General features: G+C 42.9%; 1 protein-coding gene across 1 annotated transcript in view; it reads right to left on the reverse strand.

Annotated features, from left to right (window-relative positions):
- Positions 1–3: 3 nt before the first annotated feature.
- MED12L (mediator complex subunit 12-like) overlaps positions 4–18,925 on the reverse strand; it is a gene marked incomplete at its 3' end in the record, with an annotated part of 33,833 nt that continues 14,911 nt past the window's right edge. The window contains exons 12-26 of the mRNA XM_008941297.1: positions 18,239–18,438; positions 17,517–17,705; positions 16,451–16,525; positions 16,136–16,326; positions 15,649–15,810; positions 12,878–12,989; positions 11,542–11,631; positions 9,666–9,775; positions 9,032–9,167; positions 8,434–8,595; positions 6,589–6,951; positions 5,429–5,582; positions 4,049–4,263; positions 1,117–1,206; positions 4–63 (exon numbers count right to left, since the gene is read on the reverse strand). Coding sequence (XP_008939545.1) covers positions 4–63; positions 1,117–1,206; positions 4,049–4,263; positions 5,429–5,582; positions 6,589–6,951; positions 8,434–8,595; positions 9,032–9,167; positions 9,666–9,775; positions 11,542–11,631; positions 12,878–12,989; positions 15,649–15,810; positions 16,136–16,326; positions 16,451–16,525; positions 17,517–17,705; positions 18,239–18,438 — 2,309 coding nt within the window. The remainder of the gene's footprint in view (positions 64–1,116; positions 1,207–4,048; positions 4,264–5,428; positions 5,583–6,588; positions 6,952–8,433; positions 8,596–9,031; positions 9,168–9,665; positions 9,776–11,541; positions 11,632–12,877; positions 12,990–15,648; positions 15,811–16,135; positions 16,327–16,450; positions 16,526–17,516; positions 17,706–18,238; positions 18,439–18,925) is intronic.

Here is an 18,925-nt window from a genome sequence, read left to right on the forward strand (position 1 = left end):
CCCAGGCTGCTGCTGCTGCAAAGGCATCGGCGTGCTGTACATGGTGTACCCGTGAGGCATGGTCTGTGGGGAGAACAGACAGGAGAGTGAGCCTGCTGCGCTCACGTCGGTACAGAACTATAGAAACTGCATTACAGAAACACTTTCCTTGGACAAGACCCTTAAGATCAAGCCCAGCTGTTACCCCAGCACCATATCTCCATGGCTTTTAAATCTTTATAGGGATAGCAACCCCAACACTTCCCCAGGCAGCCTGGGACAGGCCTTGACAATCCTTTTGGGAAAGACATTTTTCTTAATATCCAACCTAAACCTCTCCATGGCACAACTAGAGGCCGTTTCTTCCTCTTGTCCTGTCACTTGCTCCTCGTGAGATGACTGACCCCAACCTCACTCCACCCTCCTGTCAGGAAGTTGTTGAGAGCCAGAAAGTCTCTCCTGAGCCTCCTCTTTTCCAGGCTAAACAACCCCAGGTTCCTGAGGTGCTCCTCACAAGACCTGTGCTCTGAACCCTTCACCAGCCTTTTTGCTACTTAGATTAGCTTAACTACAGAAAAAAAGAGATGGCCTTTAACAAAGAGCCAAAGCCTGGACAACCAGAGGCAAGCCAACGAGAAGCAGTGCTGTGCTTGTGCACTCACCTGTGAGTGCCACACCAGTTGTACCCTGCTTCTGTTTGCTGGCTCAGGCAGCTGTGATGTGGTGACACAGCAGGATAGAACCTGCACCGTGTCACCTTCCCTGAGCAGCACTGAGCAAGAGCAGGGCTCTGCTCCACAGCTCCCCTTCTCTTTTTGTCTCCCCCCCATCCAAATTTCCAAGTACTAGAATGGCCACAATATAATAGTTACTGGTATCACTATCTCACCAAAAATCGGCCAAACGTCAGGCTTAACTCTTCAGCATGTTTGCCTTTACCAGCAGCACCATTCAGAAAAACTGGGAAGTGACCACACTAAAAAAGTTTATGAGCTACAGGATACAGAGACCACAAGCACTCTTGAAGGAGGCGTTGTTGTCACCACAGGCCACAGTCATGGGGCTCATCCCAAGCATGGTAAAGGAGCTCTGCTCAAAGGTCTTCCCATGTCAGCCCCCGTGGGAGCAGCGTGGTACCTGTGCTGGCTGTAACCCTGGGTACGGTGGGAGCTGAGACGGAGGTCGAACTTGCGGAGTGAAAATAGCAGCTTGGTCCATCGGTTGACTCTGAAAGACACATCATCCATCAGATACGGCCTCCACACCCCAAACAAGCCCAGTTCTGGACACAAACCCCACCAAGGTATGTCCTAAAGAGTCATGGTGGGACTTGTTTCCTTCAAGACAGCACCGTTGCTCAGTGCCAAGCTGCTGCACTGTATTTGTTTTCTCACAGTGAGATGGAAGAATTGATTTTGTTTCATTTCTGGCACTGCTGTAACACTGCAGCAGTGAAGACAACCATTTACTGAACAGAGGTCTTGCAGACACACTTCAAAAATGGGGCTTTGGAAAGGCTTAAAATACTCCAGCTGTCTTGAAGACAGTACATTAAACTAACCAGGAAGCTTAGAATAATAATCTCCAGCACAAATACAGTTGGTACCTTTCTGAGGCTACCTGATCACTGACTTTCCCCCAGATGGAGCAGGCAAAATGCTGACCAGCACATTTTATGATGACATACAGAACACCAGGGTGACACATGGGTAAGGTAAGCACCCAGCTCCCAGCCAGCGCCGCCTGGGAACACTCCCTGCCCGTGAGCAGCAGAGTGCATTCATTTCAGACTGCCTCAGTATTTACACCCAGCTAATGACAAATCATCTGAAGTGCCCCAGCATTATCATTCTCATCAAAAGCAAAGTGTGCAGCCTGTGTGCGGAGAGGAATGCATGTTTGTGCAAAAAAAAAAAAACAAAAACAAGCAATTCCCGGTCTCTGAGTGGTTACCATGATGTTGTCAAAGCCATCCTGAAGGGACACGGCAGTGCTACAGACATCCTGGAGGGAAAGGACAGGCGAGAGCACAGCAAACAATACAAAGAACAGACACCATTAGGCTCGGGTTGTTCGTGGAGTTAGTACCACACCTTTACACAGCGCACCTGCATGTACTCAAAGAATACTGGTGTTTAGAAACACTGACAAGGTCCTTTTAGGTGGTTTGTATGCTAATGAACCACAAAACCTCTATGAAATTTATGCACAGAAGCTCTAACCATGGAAAGGACTCCTCGCCATCCACAGAAGCCTGTAAATTCTACACTCCAAAAACTTTTAACAAGCCGTTAGTCCCTATAGACCTTGCATCATAGCTATTCATTTTCATAAGCTCAGCCCGGACAGCATAGCACCAACAAGCAGAGCCCTTCTGGACTGGTGTTGCAGAACTGTCCACACCAGTGCCAGTGAGCTCCAACTGAGTAGGGAATTTCATTCTTCAGCTGCAGGAACATAAACAAAGAAGAAACTTTCTGTAGTTAAGCTCTGCCTAACAACATACAACACATAGCATCAATGCTTACAAATCTTCTTGTTGCTAAATTTTCAAAGACACCTTATTAATATTATTTAGACATGGATTCACACCTTTGTGCTGTTTGCTCTCCCTACTGACAATCTGCCTAACCAGGACAACAGCACTTGGGAGGAGCAGCTAACTGGATCTTAACAGCTCAGATACCAGCCCTGTGAAACCAAAGTGACATGCAACATCTTCTGTCTTCTAAACCCAACAGTGTTAAGCAACAGCAATTCTTAGGTGTGAGAACAACATGTTATTTTGAATCTTCAATTATTACTTTTTGGTCCAACTAGCCATAAGTAGCAATCATCATTTGTCTATTCAGTGCTCGTATTCAAGCCACTATTCTATCATAGTAATTGAAAGCCAGTTGGACCTAGTACTAGAAGATTGTAATCTCTAGTAAGAGATTGGCTAATGTAAGAAATACTGCAGAGTTAACTGTACAGCCCATTACCTAACGTTTAGGGTACCTGATCCTTAGTACCTCATAGTGCCTTCAGGACATAAATGAAGGACCAATTATCCACTGATTTATTATATGGTAAAACAAACAAAACACATTCAGAGCTTTGTGGGGTTGCTTTTTGTTAAGGTATTAGTACAGACACAGGGAAACCTGTTTCACAACTACAAGCAGCCCCAAACTATAGCCTATCAGCAATTAAAGCGCTGTAAAGGGCTTTGCAGGCATTATAGCAGAGACTGAAAAAAGGATGAAAAGGACAGTGAGTGAGCTCTAACAAAATACAGCCAGCATGGGAGAAATTACAAGGACACTTCCTAAAAATTTGGACTGTTTTGAGCAGAGAGGGCACATCGCAGAGTCTGAAGGCAAGACAGCATAAAGGCAATTCAATATCTACTGCAGCAAGGGTAAGAATGGTACAGAAGAACTAAAAAATAAAGGTGAGATGTTCTTGATTTTGCCACCAACTACTGCACACGCATTGCAGGTTATCTGGGATCCAAACCCCAGTTTTCTGATCTTATGCCATCAATTGAAAAGTAGCCTGTCTGTAGCCATACCCTGAAATCAGCTCAGGCTCCAAACGGAAGGGTGCTGCACAATAGCCATGCGTGGCTTGGCACACAGCAGCAGCTGTGCTCTGCAAAAACGTTAGGAGAAGAAACACCAGCTACTTCTAGAGAACACGGGTGTCTGTGAGCACATGTCTGCGACTGGCTCCTGCTGGGCTTCCTAGAGTTCTCCCTGTGAAGGGCAGCACTGTGCCTCTGCTGCTTACTTGCAGCTTGGTGGTAACATAGCACCATGCAATTCCACCATGAAAGTCTGTGACACAACAGGGAACACAAATATCATCAGGCAGCAGAAGCATAACCTGATTTCAGGAAACTCAGGAAAAATAGAAGAGACTAAGACATCCAAGGGCAAATGAAGTTTAAAAGCAGGTGGTCCAGGTTAAGCATTATTTGGGGAATTACCACGGTTGTAAATACCGGCTGGCTACGCAGGGCAAGCAGCCCCAAGGGAAGGCAAAACCCCTGTGCTGCTCTTCAGATGGAGGGGTCTGGACAAACCTGTTGGAGGGGCCGTGACTGCACCTGCTGCCTGAGGAGCTGCTGCTGCTGCTCTTGATGCAGGAGCTTCATCTGGAGCAGCTGGTGCTGAGGGGCGGGCGCGTGGAGAGACAGGGGCTGCATGGTGGTGCCCGAGCGCCGCTGCAGCATGTTCGACAGGGCTTGCTTCGTGTTTGACGGGACAAAGGAGCCTGCTGGATCCAACCTGGAGCCACCTGAAACCACCCAGAACACAGATGTGTTCTCTGCCTTCCGTCAGAGCGTTGCTGGTACAGATGGCTGCCAGCTCAGCAGCTCCTCGTCGGCTAGTTCTGCAACGAGGACAAGCTTATCTCTGCAAGGGCAGACTGAGAACTGGGTTAAACCTGGTTACTGGCCTGAAAAATTACACAGGCAACATAACTTTGAAGACTTCCACTTGCAAATGAGGATGAAAAGCAAAAAGGCTGTGGGCTGTTGCATGTTCTATGTCATATGAAGTGTTTGACTACTACTGATGAACAAAAGTTGCATGTCAGATCAAAAGCAATACAGGAACAGCTTATTATGTCAAGCCAATTTTATAAAGAGACAGCAGTAATTTACACGTTCTATGCTATTTGATAAAAATAAGTCAGACTAACAAAGGTAGTAATTTTTTTTTAATTAGCATTTCATTAAACTTCTTAGCTACTGTGTAGTATCTTCTGAAGATTTTCACAAACTTAAAATACAGATCTAGTTGTATTTGGAGCTTCAGAAAAAATATCTAACAAAAAAATCTAAATAAAAACTAAATAGATAAAATCTACAAATAAATAACAAATATCTATCTATAACTGGAACCCAACTTCTAAAATTCTGCTGCATGATATTTGAGAAGGACACAACAGTATTTCTCAAAACATCATAAACAGCTGCCTTCTAGAGCAAGTAAAATACCTGTGTTAAACTGTGCACATTAACTGGAAGAAAAAAAATCCTACAAAAAATTATGCACAGATGACAAACGCTGAAAAAAATGCAAGCCCATGGATTATTTTTTATTCCATGTAGCAGATGTTAAGTTAGCCACCATGGATCTTGGTATGAATCAGAGAAGAAATAACCCAAAGGTCACTCATTCCTTTTAACCAACCCTCTCTTACTTCACTCTTTGAACTTCTACGAGCTTTTTTATGCTATCACTACAGTAGGTCAATTTTACTGATCTACCAAAAAAAAAAGTGTCATAGCTTAACAGAGACAGACCTACCATCAAGAACAGAAAGCCCTTCAAAAAAACAGCTAATTAAGAACTAAAACAAATGGCATCAGCAGACTCAGTATTCTTTGGAAGAACTGAGAAGTCGACCTCTGTCACACACGACGCACTACAGCCCCACGTCTGGGTGTTCATACCTGGTGTGAGGGGCTGGCTCTGCCCGAAGAAGCCCGGCTGCTGCGGCTGCCCCAGGACGCCGTAACCCCACAAAGGCTGAGGATGGGGCATCATTTGGGAGGAGAGCGAAGAGTAAGTGGGAGGCACTCTGTATATGTTGTTCTGTGGATATTCCTTAAAATATACAGTAAAAGTGAACATTACTGACATTCATACCTTACAAACTCATAAATAATGCCAATTTTCCTACTAAATTATTAAAGGACAGAGACGGTTCCCATTGTTGTTTGCAATGATGTATAAAACAGATTAAGTCTCAGGCTGCCCACAGGTAATTAACACTAACGACTTCATACACACACTTTTTACCTTATTAGCAAATATTTTCTGCAGGCTATAATTAGGTATAGCAGAAGGGCATCTTACTGTATCAGTATGTAAATAACAGAACTTAACTGAAACATCAAAGAGGCCATAAAATGATCTTAAAATTACAGCTACCTAAATGCAACATGTTGAAAGACCAGCTGGATGCTGACAGAACAGTGTCACACCTACAACACGTATGACCCCGCTGGCAGCAGTGTGAAGAGGAGCTCACCACACAGAACGCTGCTCCTGGAAACCCGAGTTATTATTCAGGGGGTGCCAAGCACATTTTTCCAACTCTTTCTCGGTCTAAGAGATTTTTCAGGTTAGGAACCCACACCTCAAAAATCAGCAAAAAAACAGAAGGGAAGGCATCTCAGAAACCAGAACAAACTGTCCGGTACAGCAGTTTATTTGTGTGAAGGAGCCCTTTTCAAATAGGTTTCCATTTGAGTGGGGCTTGTGTTTAAAACCAACATGTTTGCTCTCAACAATCTGAAGAGAGGGAGTTTACAAACAGTAACAGCTGTTTCACACCAAACAAGAGAAAGCGCATATAGAACCCAAATAATCCTCAGTAAGATCCAGCCTAGTGTATTTTACACAGCACATAAGGTGCTAGGCACAGGACATTCTTGAGCTCTATCTGACAGAAACCCACTCTCTTGGTGACCATCTCCATTTTACTCCCTTAATCAGGATACACTCCTCCAGGTGCAGAACAACTTCTGAAGGTAGCAAAGATGCACCAGGCAACATCAGATGCTTCAGTGAGATATTTCCAGTTTTGTATGGGGCACCAACTACTCACATCACCCCTTGAGCTCGACTTCGACTTTCGCTTCCTGCCCTTTATCTTCTTCTCATCGTCCGTGGCATGTTTTCCCTGATCAGAGAGTTCTCCTGACTTTCTTTCTGGTTCCTGAGACACAGGTGTGGTGGGCTCTTCCTCCTCTTCCTCTGGAGGAAGGGGCAAGGGCTCAAGGTAGTAACTCCGTGGCTTGGGTTTGGGGTGTGTGTGGTACAGGAGGAGATGCTGCTGCTCCTCATATTTTATCACTTTCCTGTCGACACGAGCTGTACCAAACCATGCCCAGGAGAGAGGAGCAGGATTTTTGTGTCCTTCAAATAAATCCCAAGGGGACACCTTTTGTTTTGTTGAAACTTGAAGACCCTGTTTCAGAAAAAAAGTGAATATAGAAAGCTGAACATGAGACCAGATGACTTTTACACATGATTATTCAAGTCAGAAAAATCCAGTAAGGATTTTTTCATCTCCACAAAACGTACCAAATGCATCCTGGTGGGAATTTTAACCCCTATCAAAGGCTGCCACTAGGTAAAAACAATTACTTTTTTATAATATCATTTGGCTATAGCTATGCTAAAACTATCGACTTCCATTATTCATATGGAAGACAAGTCAAATATCAAAAAATGCTCATCTGAGAACATCCTTGCTACAGGATTATATATTCAAATAAGGGGAGAAAGCCTAAGTGTATCACAAAAATTGTCTACCCAGTCTGCAGAATAAGAAGTTCTATACTAAGCTACATGTTTCTCTTTTAAATAAATTCACTTTAAAAAACCATGCACTCCTTCATATTAAAAAAAAAAAAAAAATCCAAACCAACCAATACACTTCTCCATTCTACCCTTTTTTTCACTCTTTCTTTTGTAAGTAGGACACCCTCCACCTTCTTCCCAGCAACTAAGAGGTCAAACAGTTCTCAGGTAAAATGAGCTCTCAGATGTAGAATTCTGCCTGAAAAGCAAATACTTCTGTAACAGCTTCTGCTTTTCAAGTCAAATCTAACTTCCCTCTTGGCAACTTTGGTGGAGTTGGCTGACATCAGCCAAGACCCTGTATCGCAAAACTGAGCGAGCTTGTGTCAGCACTCATCCCATCAGCAGTGACAGACTGACCAGCTACTCCATGGATTTAACAAGGAAGGCATGTAGCAAACAGGATGACTGAGTCTTAAATCGGAAAGTGAAAGGTTCCCCGGTATCTTGAATTCGTATAAGTGGCATAAAACAGTTTCCATTAAAGATGCATATATATGGGCCTGTAGCAACAGGAGAAGGGGTGCTGGTTTTAAACTGAAAGAGGAGAGATTTAGACCAGACAGAAAGAAGACATTTTTGATGCTGCATGTGGTGAGCCCCTGGCCCAGGTTGCCCAGAGAGGTGGTCGCTGCCCTGCCTCTGGAACCATTCCAGGTGAGGTTGGCCAGGGCTTTGAGCAACCTGCTCTAGTTGCAGGAAGTTGGACTAGATGACCGTGAGAGGTCCCACCCAAACCTTTCCATCATCTAAAGCTCTTAGACTATCTGCAGTTGTCAGTGAATTGTCAGAGAGGGGCAGATGGAATCGCTGTGCTGCTGCTGCAGGGGTGGTGATGCTGGTGCACGGTCACAGTGTGGTATCACTGATCAAAGAAAGCCAACCTGTTTAAAAGGGCCTGCTCTGCTGAGGTGAAGCTGAGGTAATGGCTGAGAGCACATCAGAAAGCTGTATTTCAGCAGAAGGACAATGCTGTTATGATGCTGCATATAAACTTGTGTACTGTGCAACTCTACCCGTTTGCTTCAACTTCCTACACTTCAAAAACCACGGAAAAACTAAGATGAAAGCAATCATTTACTCTTGCCTGTTTCTTATCAATGGAGTCAAATCCTGCAATTTTGTTCCCCTTGGTGTCAATCAAGGATCCCATTGGCTCGCAAGTGATAATATCACATGTCTGCTTTGGCAAAGGGAGCAGCTGGCGGATCTTGTTGATGCTTTCTGACCGCTTGTCTCCCAGCTCCTTCTAGAGAACAAATGTACCCATCAGGCCAAATGGGTGGGGGGGAAGAAAAAAGAGGACAAACATTGCACTTCTCTCGCTATTAGAGACTGCACAGTTTCTGGATGAATCACTTCCTTGCAATTTTACTAAATTTAAACCAATGGCATCTCATTTAAATTGAACGTAGAAAATAGGTAATACTTTTACTCATGTTTGAGACACTAAATTTGTAACTAAGTGTCTTTCAGGGTCCCTAATTTTAATCAAATAGGAAGAAAATAGTAGAAGTCTGTCTTCCCACCCCCACACTCCTTTTATTTTTATTTTCTCCTTGTTATCACTTGTGCTCTTTCCTCTTTTCCCAAGAGGCCTTCCCAGACACTAGAAGCCACAGGACTAAAAACGAGCACAGACTGCAATTCAAAAGAAACGCTGAAAATTAAATCATAACACTTACTTTTAATTTTTTCACTAAATTCATGTAAGCCCTTTTGTTTTCCTCAGGCCCTCCTTGGGAAGCGTTTGACAAGTCCGAGGCCAGTGTGCCATTGATGAGGACGCCCAGCATATCCAGCACAGTCGTGAACAGTTCGCTGGGAGCAGAGACAAGTATGACCTTGAGGAACTACTGAGTGCCAAGAGACCCAGGGAGATACCACAGCAGAGGCCACGCATGCAGCTTGTGGGGCAAGCCGGGTTTTTCAAGGCTTTCTGCACCACCCGCCCGCCCCAGCTCACACGCGTAAGCCCCAGGATACATGTGCAGGTGGACTGTCAAGACGTACAAACAAATCTTGTGATCGACCCCACTCAGAGCTAGAGCCAGTCCCAACTGCTTCACACAGTCACTAGGAACCGCAGGCTCCAAGGTAGGGAAGTGCTCAGGGACATGCTGGTTAAGGACAAGCACAAACAGTGGCTCCAGTGCTTTCCAAAATCGAGGCACTCCCCAGCCGAGACCGGCACTGAGAACATAAGTTGCACTTGAGCACTAACAGGACAATAGTAAGAAAAATGTAATAACATCCATGCAGTCTAAGCTTAAAAGCACCAAGGATAGGAATTAGCTCATTTAAACAGTGCAGGCGTACTTGTTGGTCTGTGTATCAACAGTTCCAGAAGTGATTATCTGCAGGAGGAGAAGTGCCCAGTCAGTTGTCCATTGGGTGCTCCTCTGCACGGTATCAAACATGCCACCTACCTGCAAAACAACAGAGCAGGCAGCACGGCTCTGCATGCTCCTCTGGCAGGCATGTGGCCCTCGCCCTACAGAGAACACCCATACCCAGCCCCACGAGCCCGTGTGCTGCACGCCGGCATGAGCTGCTGACTCCAAGTAACTTCTCCTCCCCACTCCATGCTCCCCAGCAAAAAGTTTCTCCTAAGGAGGAAATCTAGAGAAGCAAAATATTATTACACTGCTTTCAGCGTTGTATCTTCACTTTCATATTTGATGCAACAATTGAAGTTGCTGAAAAAATTCTCAGAGTTGAAAAGGTGTCACATTAAAACCTGAGTTACCCCTGCACTGATCTGCATCAAGTCGTCTCTCTTGATGTTTCCCACTTCGCAACTTTCCAAAGAAAACTATTTTTATTTTGTCACATTTATAATCACTCTGTGTCCCTTCACTGTTTGTGCTTGTAGTTGTTTCACTTCACATAATTCTTCCCCATACTTAAAGCTTATTTCAGGGTTGTGTCTTGCTCAATAAATACAGGGACTGTTTCAATTCTCAGTCCTGCTTTTAGCTCCTAAACCTTGCTGACTTTGCATCTAAGAAGATTACTCCTTGAACTACATAAGCAGTTGACAGTTTGCAAAAGGATAAAATCTTGCTGCTTTAATGTTAAACCAAATACTGCCCATATCAAGAGTTCTCCCAACCCCCACGCATGTTCCATAGCACCAAAGGGCAGGTGGCAGATGCTTTACTTTACATGACGCACAGCAATCCCAAAGTTGGTCACAGCTGGCCCAAGTCCCCTTGGCCTGACCTAGTGGCAGCGTACGGCTGTGGTTACTCCTCTAGTTGCTCAGCCACACTTAAGCAGCTTCCAAGGAGATGGGAAAATAATGCTGCAGTGTTATTCCTGCCTTGGTGCTCCCTCATTTGCCCTTACACATAGTCTCCACACACCTACTGCACTGTGCTAAACAATCTGTGGTGGCCCTGACAGCTGGTACAGGGATTTCAAGAGATGTGGGATATTAGAGTACTTGATGGAAACTTTCTGCATCAATTAATACATGTATACAAGTAGAAGCAACTGAAATTGCACATTAAGTTAAAGAGCCAAATGTTACGTTCCCCGAGAGCTCTGAAAGTCTGCTACATTGACCACCTAATTCCATAAAATCCTTGCTTGTAACATGGGAATAAACCATCAGTGGACAACACCTGGGTATGTCCACAAAAGATGACACATTTCTGAGGTTCCAGGGATGCTGAAAGGAAGAAAGCAGCACAAAAATCAGGCATCAATAAAGTATAGGCTCTCCTTCCCATTTGTTCTACACAATGTCTAAACATTATAGCCAGGAGGCATCGGCTGAAACAAGACAGACAGGAAGAGCAGAGATGACCAACAGTGGAGCAGAGACACCCTTGTGTCAGGGCAGAGGGGCACCAGCAGCCATTGCTGTCCCTGGCCAGCCCCAACTGAAGTTACCCCAACCCTTGCCCTGGCCCAGGAGCCCTATGCCAGGAGCCCAAGCCTGTCCCCACAGCTCTGCCAGGGCTGCCTCTGGCCCTGGCTTTCCTCTCAGAGCCTGATCCTGATGCTCCTCTGCAGGCTGGCCTTCTGGCCTGGCCTCAGCCCATCCCAATGAAGGGACCCCCTCAGCTGCCAGCTCACCAGGAGCTGTGATGCCCTGACGTGGTGTTTCCTCCTCCTTACCACTTAACTCCAGAGTAGCTGCCACATCTTTTTATAACATCAGGACAATCACATAATTTTTTCTTACCAAGTTAAGACGAAGTTGTAGGGCTTCATGCACCATTTGCCTGGCTTTAACATCGTCCTGGTACCGCTCTTCCCGCCAGTTACTAAGGATCTACAAAAAAGCATTTGATTAAGGCTGTTTTCCTCCTGTAAAGGAAAGTTCTCTCTTTGAAGTTCAAGTATTTGTGAACCTTATCTATAAGTAATCATAAAAGATCATTAACCTTTTTATCCTCATGCCTGTCTAAGAGCAGATTAAGGAAACTAGTGGGGGGAAAAAAATTAATCTGTAAAGAACTGATGATCTGCTATTATTTGTGTGACTAGACCTTCCTGTTGTAGCAAAAAGAAAATATAAGCAGCTCTGTTAAGCATTTATTTAAAACATTATTTCAAACACCCCATTTAATTATTCACCACAGGTAAGTTAACAGATGCCTTGCACTGGATACAGCTTTCCAACATGATCTGGTAGGGTGTCTGGGTGAGAAATGACCAGAACCTTAGGGAACCTGGACCAGCTGCACATCAGGGGAGAACCCAGACAGCAAAATGAAAGCTCAAGTGACAGTAATGTCAGGGGAAAAAAACATCAAAGGAATGAGTTTAACTAGGATGTGGACCTAGTTCACAGCCTGGACCTGAGCTAAGAGGCAATATGAGAAAATAATGTCCCTACAGGTATCAATCTTTTGCCAAGAAAGGTTAGACCAGATTTCTGACTCTGAATTTTCACTGTCACAGTAACTCACAGAGACTAAAGACAGAAAAAAGGACATGTACACCCACTACACTGGACACTGTATATATTAATTTTAAAGACAGTCTTAAGGAGCTGTTGTAAGCTACAGCAAAAACCAGATAGGATCAGGAAGACTAGAGTAGATCAGCAGAAGTTGTGAGTAAACACAGGTGATCCAAAGGAAGAGTTGTAGGCAATGGGCCAGTTTGGGACTAACAATATTTGTTTTTATAATATAAAAAAGTCTTAATCTGTACAAGCTGGAGAAAATGTAAGGGTTTCCCTAAAGGATGAAAGTTTCAAAGTTATTAAAAAAAACTTCTGATCAAGCTAGAGACTGAGAAGACTGTTCTTCTCAGGACAAACATCTTTTACATTTTTCCTGGAAAGAACTTGAATCAGACTCAAGCTCATGTAACTCACCAATTTTAAGAAAAAAAGATTTATTCACTCTTGAAAAGGAATAAATACTTCCCCAATTTGTCTTCCTTGGCCTGTTCCTCTTGGCATACCACTGCACTGTAATCTTCCTGGTTTTACACCACCATACGCGCATAAAACCGATGACACATAAAACATCTAACAGAGGGTGCTCAAGGTTCTGTGCTTGTTTTACCTGATTAACTTGATTCTGCAGTGATGTTAGAAGCCCTTCCCGTTGCTCATCCTGTCCTTTAAGGCAAGTAAGTACCAATGAAAGGAAAGGCTGTTGACTCAAGAGAGACATGCTTCAAGAGAGGCAAACACAGAAGTCAATTAGTAAAGTTATTTTGATACTTCCCATTCTTGCTCCCTTCCTTGTTTTGTCTGCTCTTTTTCCTGGCAGTGGCACTGCCCACATCTGTGTCTGTTTCTGTTTTAGTAAATTAGAGCCCTGCCAGACAAATTAAAAGACCATGCACATAAGAAGGCAGCACACCAGCCAGTATAAATACCCATATTATGCAGATCATTACTGAGAACCCACCTAGCTCAGGGCACTGAATGACCAAGAATTGCCTGGACACTTGAAGGCCTGTCTCAGGAACAGAACATGTTATTTTAAGACTGCTTTGATTAATCAGGGCTCTAACTAAATCAACCGTTTTGTTTTCGCTAAATCAACTACTTTGATTAATCAGGGTAGCTAACTAAAATTAGCTGCCTCATTTTAGTAGAGATTAGGCAACTTAAGTTTGTAATCCACATTAGTAGTCTGATGTAGGGGAAACTACTTGGGACTCACAAGCTCTGATTAGGATGATAGCTGCCTAAATTCTACTAAAATTCTAAGATGGGCTTAGGTTAAAAGTAAACTGAGCTGCAGCTTTAGCTGGCTGTAGGAGACAAGTCATAGCAATGCAATGGCTTGAAGATTATTTTTGAATTTTAAGATAATTGTGTATCCATTATAAACATAAGATGAAGACGAACTGGAAGAAATACACAAAGATGAGTTTGGAAGTATACCTTGTGGAGAAGAAGAGAAAAGGTCAGCAAAGGGAGATGAGTAACAGGTCACGCAATGAATTTTGCAGTTTTAGGTATATAGGCTCAATTACATGCATCCATAAACACAATATAAATGTATAACCACACATACATGTGGGTATTTATTACAACTACTCATTTCAACAGTGCTTTTCATTTAACTTGTCCAGTGAGAATTAGTACAGAGGAATGGCAAAATCTCCAGGTCCCATAAAAGGAGCAAAACAGAAAATGTGCATTTTCAAAAGTCATGTTAAACAGCAATTTTCAGATTTAAGGAACAGCATGGTAGAAACATCTCTTCATTTTCTGATTAATTTCCATAGGAAAAATGTAGGGTTTGCAAGACAGTACTGCTATTGCTACAACCCTTCTACACAAAGCAGTGTTTGAAAAAAGAGATCTTACATATGTTATCAAAGGCTTCATATTTTCACATAGTATCATTGGTTCTGTCACTCACCAAGTAGTAAGGTTTATTTTTGTTCAAGAAGAGATCAAAAAGCTTCATACACAAGAAAGTAATTTATTGTTATAACTAGAATGACTTTCTAAATGGTTTTACTTCTGCCCATAGGAACTACATGGAGGAAGTGCCTGACAGTTTCCACAGGCATTTTATTTTGGCTGTGAAAGGGGCACAGTTTAGATTTTCTACACTAGAATTCTTCCGTAGCAAAAGAAATGGAAGACACAGAGAGGTTCCATACTCCCTTCTGCTGATGCAAACAGCAAGAGAGCCAGTGAATAAGAGAAGTGTTGAAATGCTCAGAAACACCTAACAGAGAGACCTGGTAAGCAAGATGTCTTTTTATCTAACAACAGATCAAGCAAAAGGACAAGGAAGAGATGGCTTCACAAAGCCAATGCAAAGCACACAACTCAAAATTACACGTGGCAAACAGAACTTCCATAGGTCAATAAATCACCTAAGAAGATTATCAAAGAAACAGCCCAGACGAACTAGGAGAGTCCAGCAGAACACAGAGTTATGGGCATACTGCAGTCATGATGGAAAGGAAAAAAAAAAAATCAAGCCTAACCATAAAGGGAAAATAAGCTAGGTAGAAGAGGCTGGAAAACAGCAGTGGATTTAATTTCCACAGAATTTAATGACAATCATAAGTGAAATTCAATATGTGCAACACAGGTTTCCAAGGGTTTACAAGGTTTGCAAATTCCTGGTGCCACACTCAGGGACACTATACTGCATGAATGACAATGGTGATCAAAAAGCCAATGCAGACTAGCAACACAAGAACAAGAAACTTACAGTGGGACCACATACAACACCCAAATACCATAAGCCTTTAAGAAGTGATTTGTTTTCTCGAACAACTGTACTTTGGAAGAGCTTCAGAAAAAGAAAAGTGGTTGGCATTTGAAGCTAGGAGGCCCTGGTGTGTATGGTATCCAATGTAATTTCTATCATAACTGAGAAAGTACAAAAAAATTTATAAACACTCTGAAAGAATATTTTAATAAAGGAAAATCAGTAACCATGAAGTCATTAAAATTCTCAAGTACTTGGAAAGTTAGAGACGAGCTTAAGCTTAATTCCCAATATGAATTAAGTGACATGACAGTTACGGGATCTTAATGCGAAGAAAAGTGGCCTACTGCTATAGAAGAGAAGGGACAACAAGTGTTCCAACTGTTCTTTTAAACCTCATGTTTCCCATCACCAAGCTGCAGAATAGTCACAGAAGATGTGCTACAAAGCTTTCACAGTTCTTCCTTTGAAACCAATGAGATTTCTTCAGACTAAATGAAACCAGAACCCTGTGTGGGATTGCTCAGTTTTTGCTCCACAAAAGTGAACCAATGAAGTTTTGTGAAACCAAAATCCAGTCCTCAGTAAACTCCTCCTCAAAAACACCTTTCACCTCTGCATACAGGGATTTCCCATGGTCATACCTTTTTTGTTTCTGTCTGTCTCTTTCCTTCTTAGAAGATGACCCCAAATGCTGACCTTTCTCCAGTTCCTCTCCTGCAGCTTTCAAGACCCTACCTTGAACAGAAGTAGGCAGTCTGGCAATCAAGGGAGCCACCAGCCACACTCCGCGCCTCTCAGAGGAACTAGAAGTAGAACAAACTTACATCAGCCAAAATAGCCATATAGTTTTCAACCAATATTAGATGTTATAAGACTGAGCTGCTTTAATAAAGCAGTTGACACTGCATCTGGATTAAGTAGTGTTGACTGAGCAGTCACAGTTTCTGGCTTCCAGAAAACTCAAGAATAGCAACTATATTTATTGTCAAACAAAAGTAAACAGAAGTAACCTTCAGGTAACTCACTTGTGTATATTCCTGTCTCAAGTGCAAAAAAAAGTCTAAGCAATCTACACATAATTAAGCATCATGTTGGCTAAAATAATTAAAAAGGTGCTAAAAAAAATACCTTAGGAATGTCTTTTTACCATTCTGTCTCGTATTACTTGTGTCAGTATTTCCAACAGAGTTTGGACTGAAGAGGCCTATACCAGAGTTAGAAGAGTTATTGTTTAGATCAGCGGATTGCTGAAACACCTCTATTGTCGCCTTTGCAATATTATCCAACAAGCTGTTCATTTCAGCCACAGACCCAGAACCCTACAGTAAAACATAAGTAAACTAGCACATTCGTGGTATGCTTGCTCATGGACTACGTTAAAATTTAACATACTTTTTTTGCATTAAATATTTAGATAAGGAAGTTTGAAAACAAAATACTCACAGGCTCCTTCATGCACTGTTTGATCATTAGCTGCAGCTCCAGCCAAGACTGCCGCAGAGTCCACTGGTCTAAATTCTAGGTAAGGATTAATATTACAAATAGAATTAACATTACAAATAGAAGAGTCAACAATTCACAGATGTCAAGAAAGCAAAAAGAAAAATCTCGTAACGGACTACTTTACATGGAAGAGCCTCATCTTATAAGTGAATTATCACAATCATTGCTCTTTTAATAGTCTAATGACATGCCAAAATATCAGACCTATTTAGGAATGTACATTACCTTCCACATCTTTGCAGTTAGTATTGTTAGTCGATATTTTTAACCACACAAGTTTCCTGAATAAAAATCTCACTCTCTGCAAAATCTGAGTTCCGTTAAATATGAATACATAAAACATAATTTGCTCTTTCATCAGTGATGTCATTAATCCATGGCACTGCCATCCCAGTGGACATGTCTGTATTTAGCACAAGATACAGACACAACTGAAGTAAATGAAGCAGCTGAAGTGATTATTTTGCAGGACACTGATCACTGTTTGTCCTGGTACAGATATTGCCAACTTCACAGGTCTATTCAAAAAAAATCCATGTTGTAGTTTTAGAAATGAAGTGTCCCTAATGCAGCTGAATTTGAAGAAACAATCCATCTAGGACTGTCCACAAAGGCATCTGAGCCTTTCCCACAGAGCAGGACTGCCTTTCACCACAGCGCTGCCACAGAGCCCTGCTGAGACAGAGGCAACTCCATCTAAGCAGCCCAAAAAGCAGCTCCCTGTCCAGCTGCTTCCCAACAGCTGGCAATGCCGAGCATCAGTGAGGAGCCTGCTGCATGCTTCTTCCCTCCAAGCTGTGGAATCAGAAGTAACGAGGCACCAGAAGTCACGCTATAAACGTTTACCACAGACTGGGGATCCCAAGCACATGTATCTTTAAACAAAAATCTAAAGCTTGATTGCCCCAGGAACTACAAATCACTATCACTTGGTGGTGCTGCAAAATGACAGGCTGAGAGTCAGAGTATCACAGGTGGGTTTTCCACCCTCTCCCCACTGCATTACCTGAAGTATGCGCTTGATGTGCTGCCTCTGAGGGTTGTCACCCTCGGTGCATTCTTTGATACCATGTGGATAACAGATAAGTTGAAGGAGTTTCTGTGCTTGCTTGTTAGAAAGAACGGGATCCAAAATCAGATCTTTGTCTGTGCACAGCCTCTCAGGTTCTTTTAAACAGTGCTCGCCAACCCATTCCTGTAGGTAACCAGATAAGAGATTCACAAGATAGTTTTAAGGCAATACTAACTTTGGGTAAACTAACCAGAGAAGTGATTTTTCCACATGTGAACCCTGAAGTGAACTACAGTTCACGCAACGCATGAGATTAGAAATGTCTCCTGTCATTCCGCACCAGCTGAAAGCGTAAGGCTCTTAACAGGTTTTCCAAAATTCATTTCTTCTATACTTTGAAAGCAACTTTGCAATAGAACAAATGCTACTGCAACAGCACTTTGAGCAGTCAGCTGAGGAAGTGTTCCTACTGTCTTCTCAAAGTGCTTGAGATTCAGGTAAGAAAAAAACTCAGTTCTGATTGAGTGCAAGGAGATACTAATAACTAAAGTAATTGCCCCCCCCAGTAAAAGCTATTCCATGTATAAATTCTCCAGATCAGGAAACACAAATAGAACTCGACTACTGAAATAATTCAACATTAATTGCATTACACTTTTCAAACAAATTAGCACTGTTTCTCCAAATGAATTCAGAAGAGTAGTTTTAGAGATTACCTGCTGGCAAATTGTTCTTAGCACGTATCTAGCATACTCGCTTAAACTTGCAGTTTCTATGGAAACAGCTTTTCCACACGATTTCAGAGTGTGAGAGGAACCCCAGATTTCATCCTCATTGAGTTCATCTAGTAAGCCTCTCACATGAAAATCTTCGCTCTTCAGGGAGCTGACATTGTTGCTGCCAATTTCAGCATCGCCTGCAGAGCAGAAGCAGAGGGAGAACGTCTGCCTGGGCCCTGTGTCCCCAGGCCACCAAGGGATAGGCCAGCTGAGGAGCAAGGCAGGACTGAGGCAGTAGTGCTCAAAAGGGCAGCACTGACACTACAAATCACCATGTTCAAAGGACTGTCCACTTGCCTCATTTTACAAAGCATATTTTTAATGGATATTTCAGAAGTAGGAAAAGGTTTATAGGAATCAATCAAAGCCACTATGCGCTCGACAGGAAAAGGTCTGTAAGTGGATGGAATTGCTTTGGCTGATAAGGAAGAGTTGGGTTACTCAGCCTTCTCAGATTTCCAAGACTTATCCCTTTGATTTATTAACACTCCATAGATCAAAAGACAAGTTTTGACCAGTGGCCCCTTAGCCCACCTTACTATGAACACCTTGACAAGAGAGACTGATCTTCCTGGGAATGGAAAGGGCAGAGCATGCTGTGGGAGCCTAGCAAAACCTGCTGAA

The sequence above is a fragment of the Merops nubicus genome, unplaced genomic scaffold (assembly GCF_000691845.1).
Source record: "Merops nubicus isolate BGI_N331 unplaced genomic scaffold, ASM69184v1 scaffold13985, whole genome shotgun sequence".
In the NCBI taxonomy this organism is placed as follows: domain Eukaryota; kingdom Metazoa; phylum Chordata; class Aves; order Coraciiformes; family Meropidae; genus Merops; species Merops nubicus.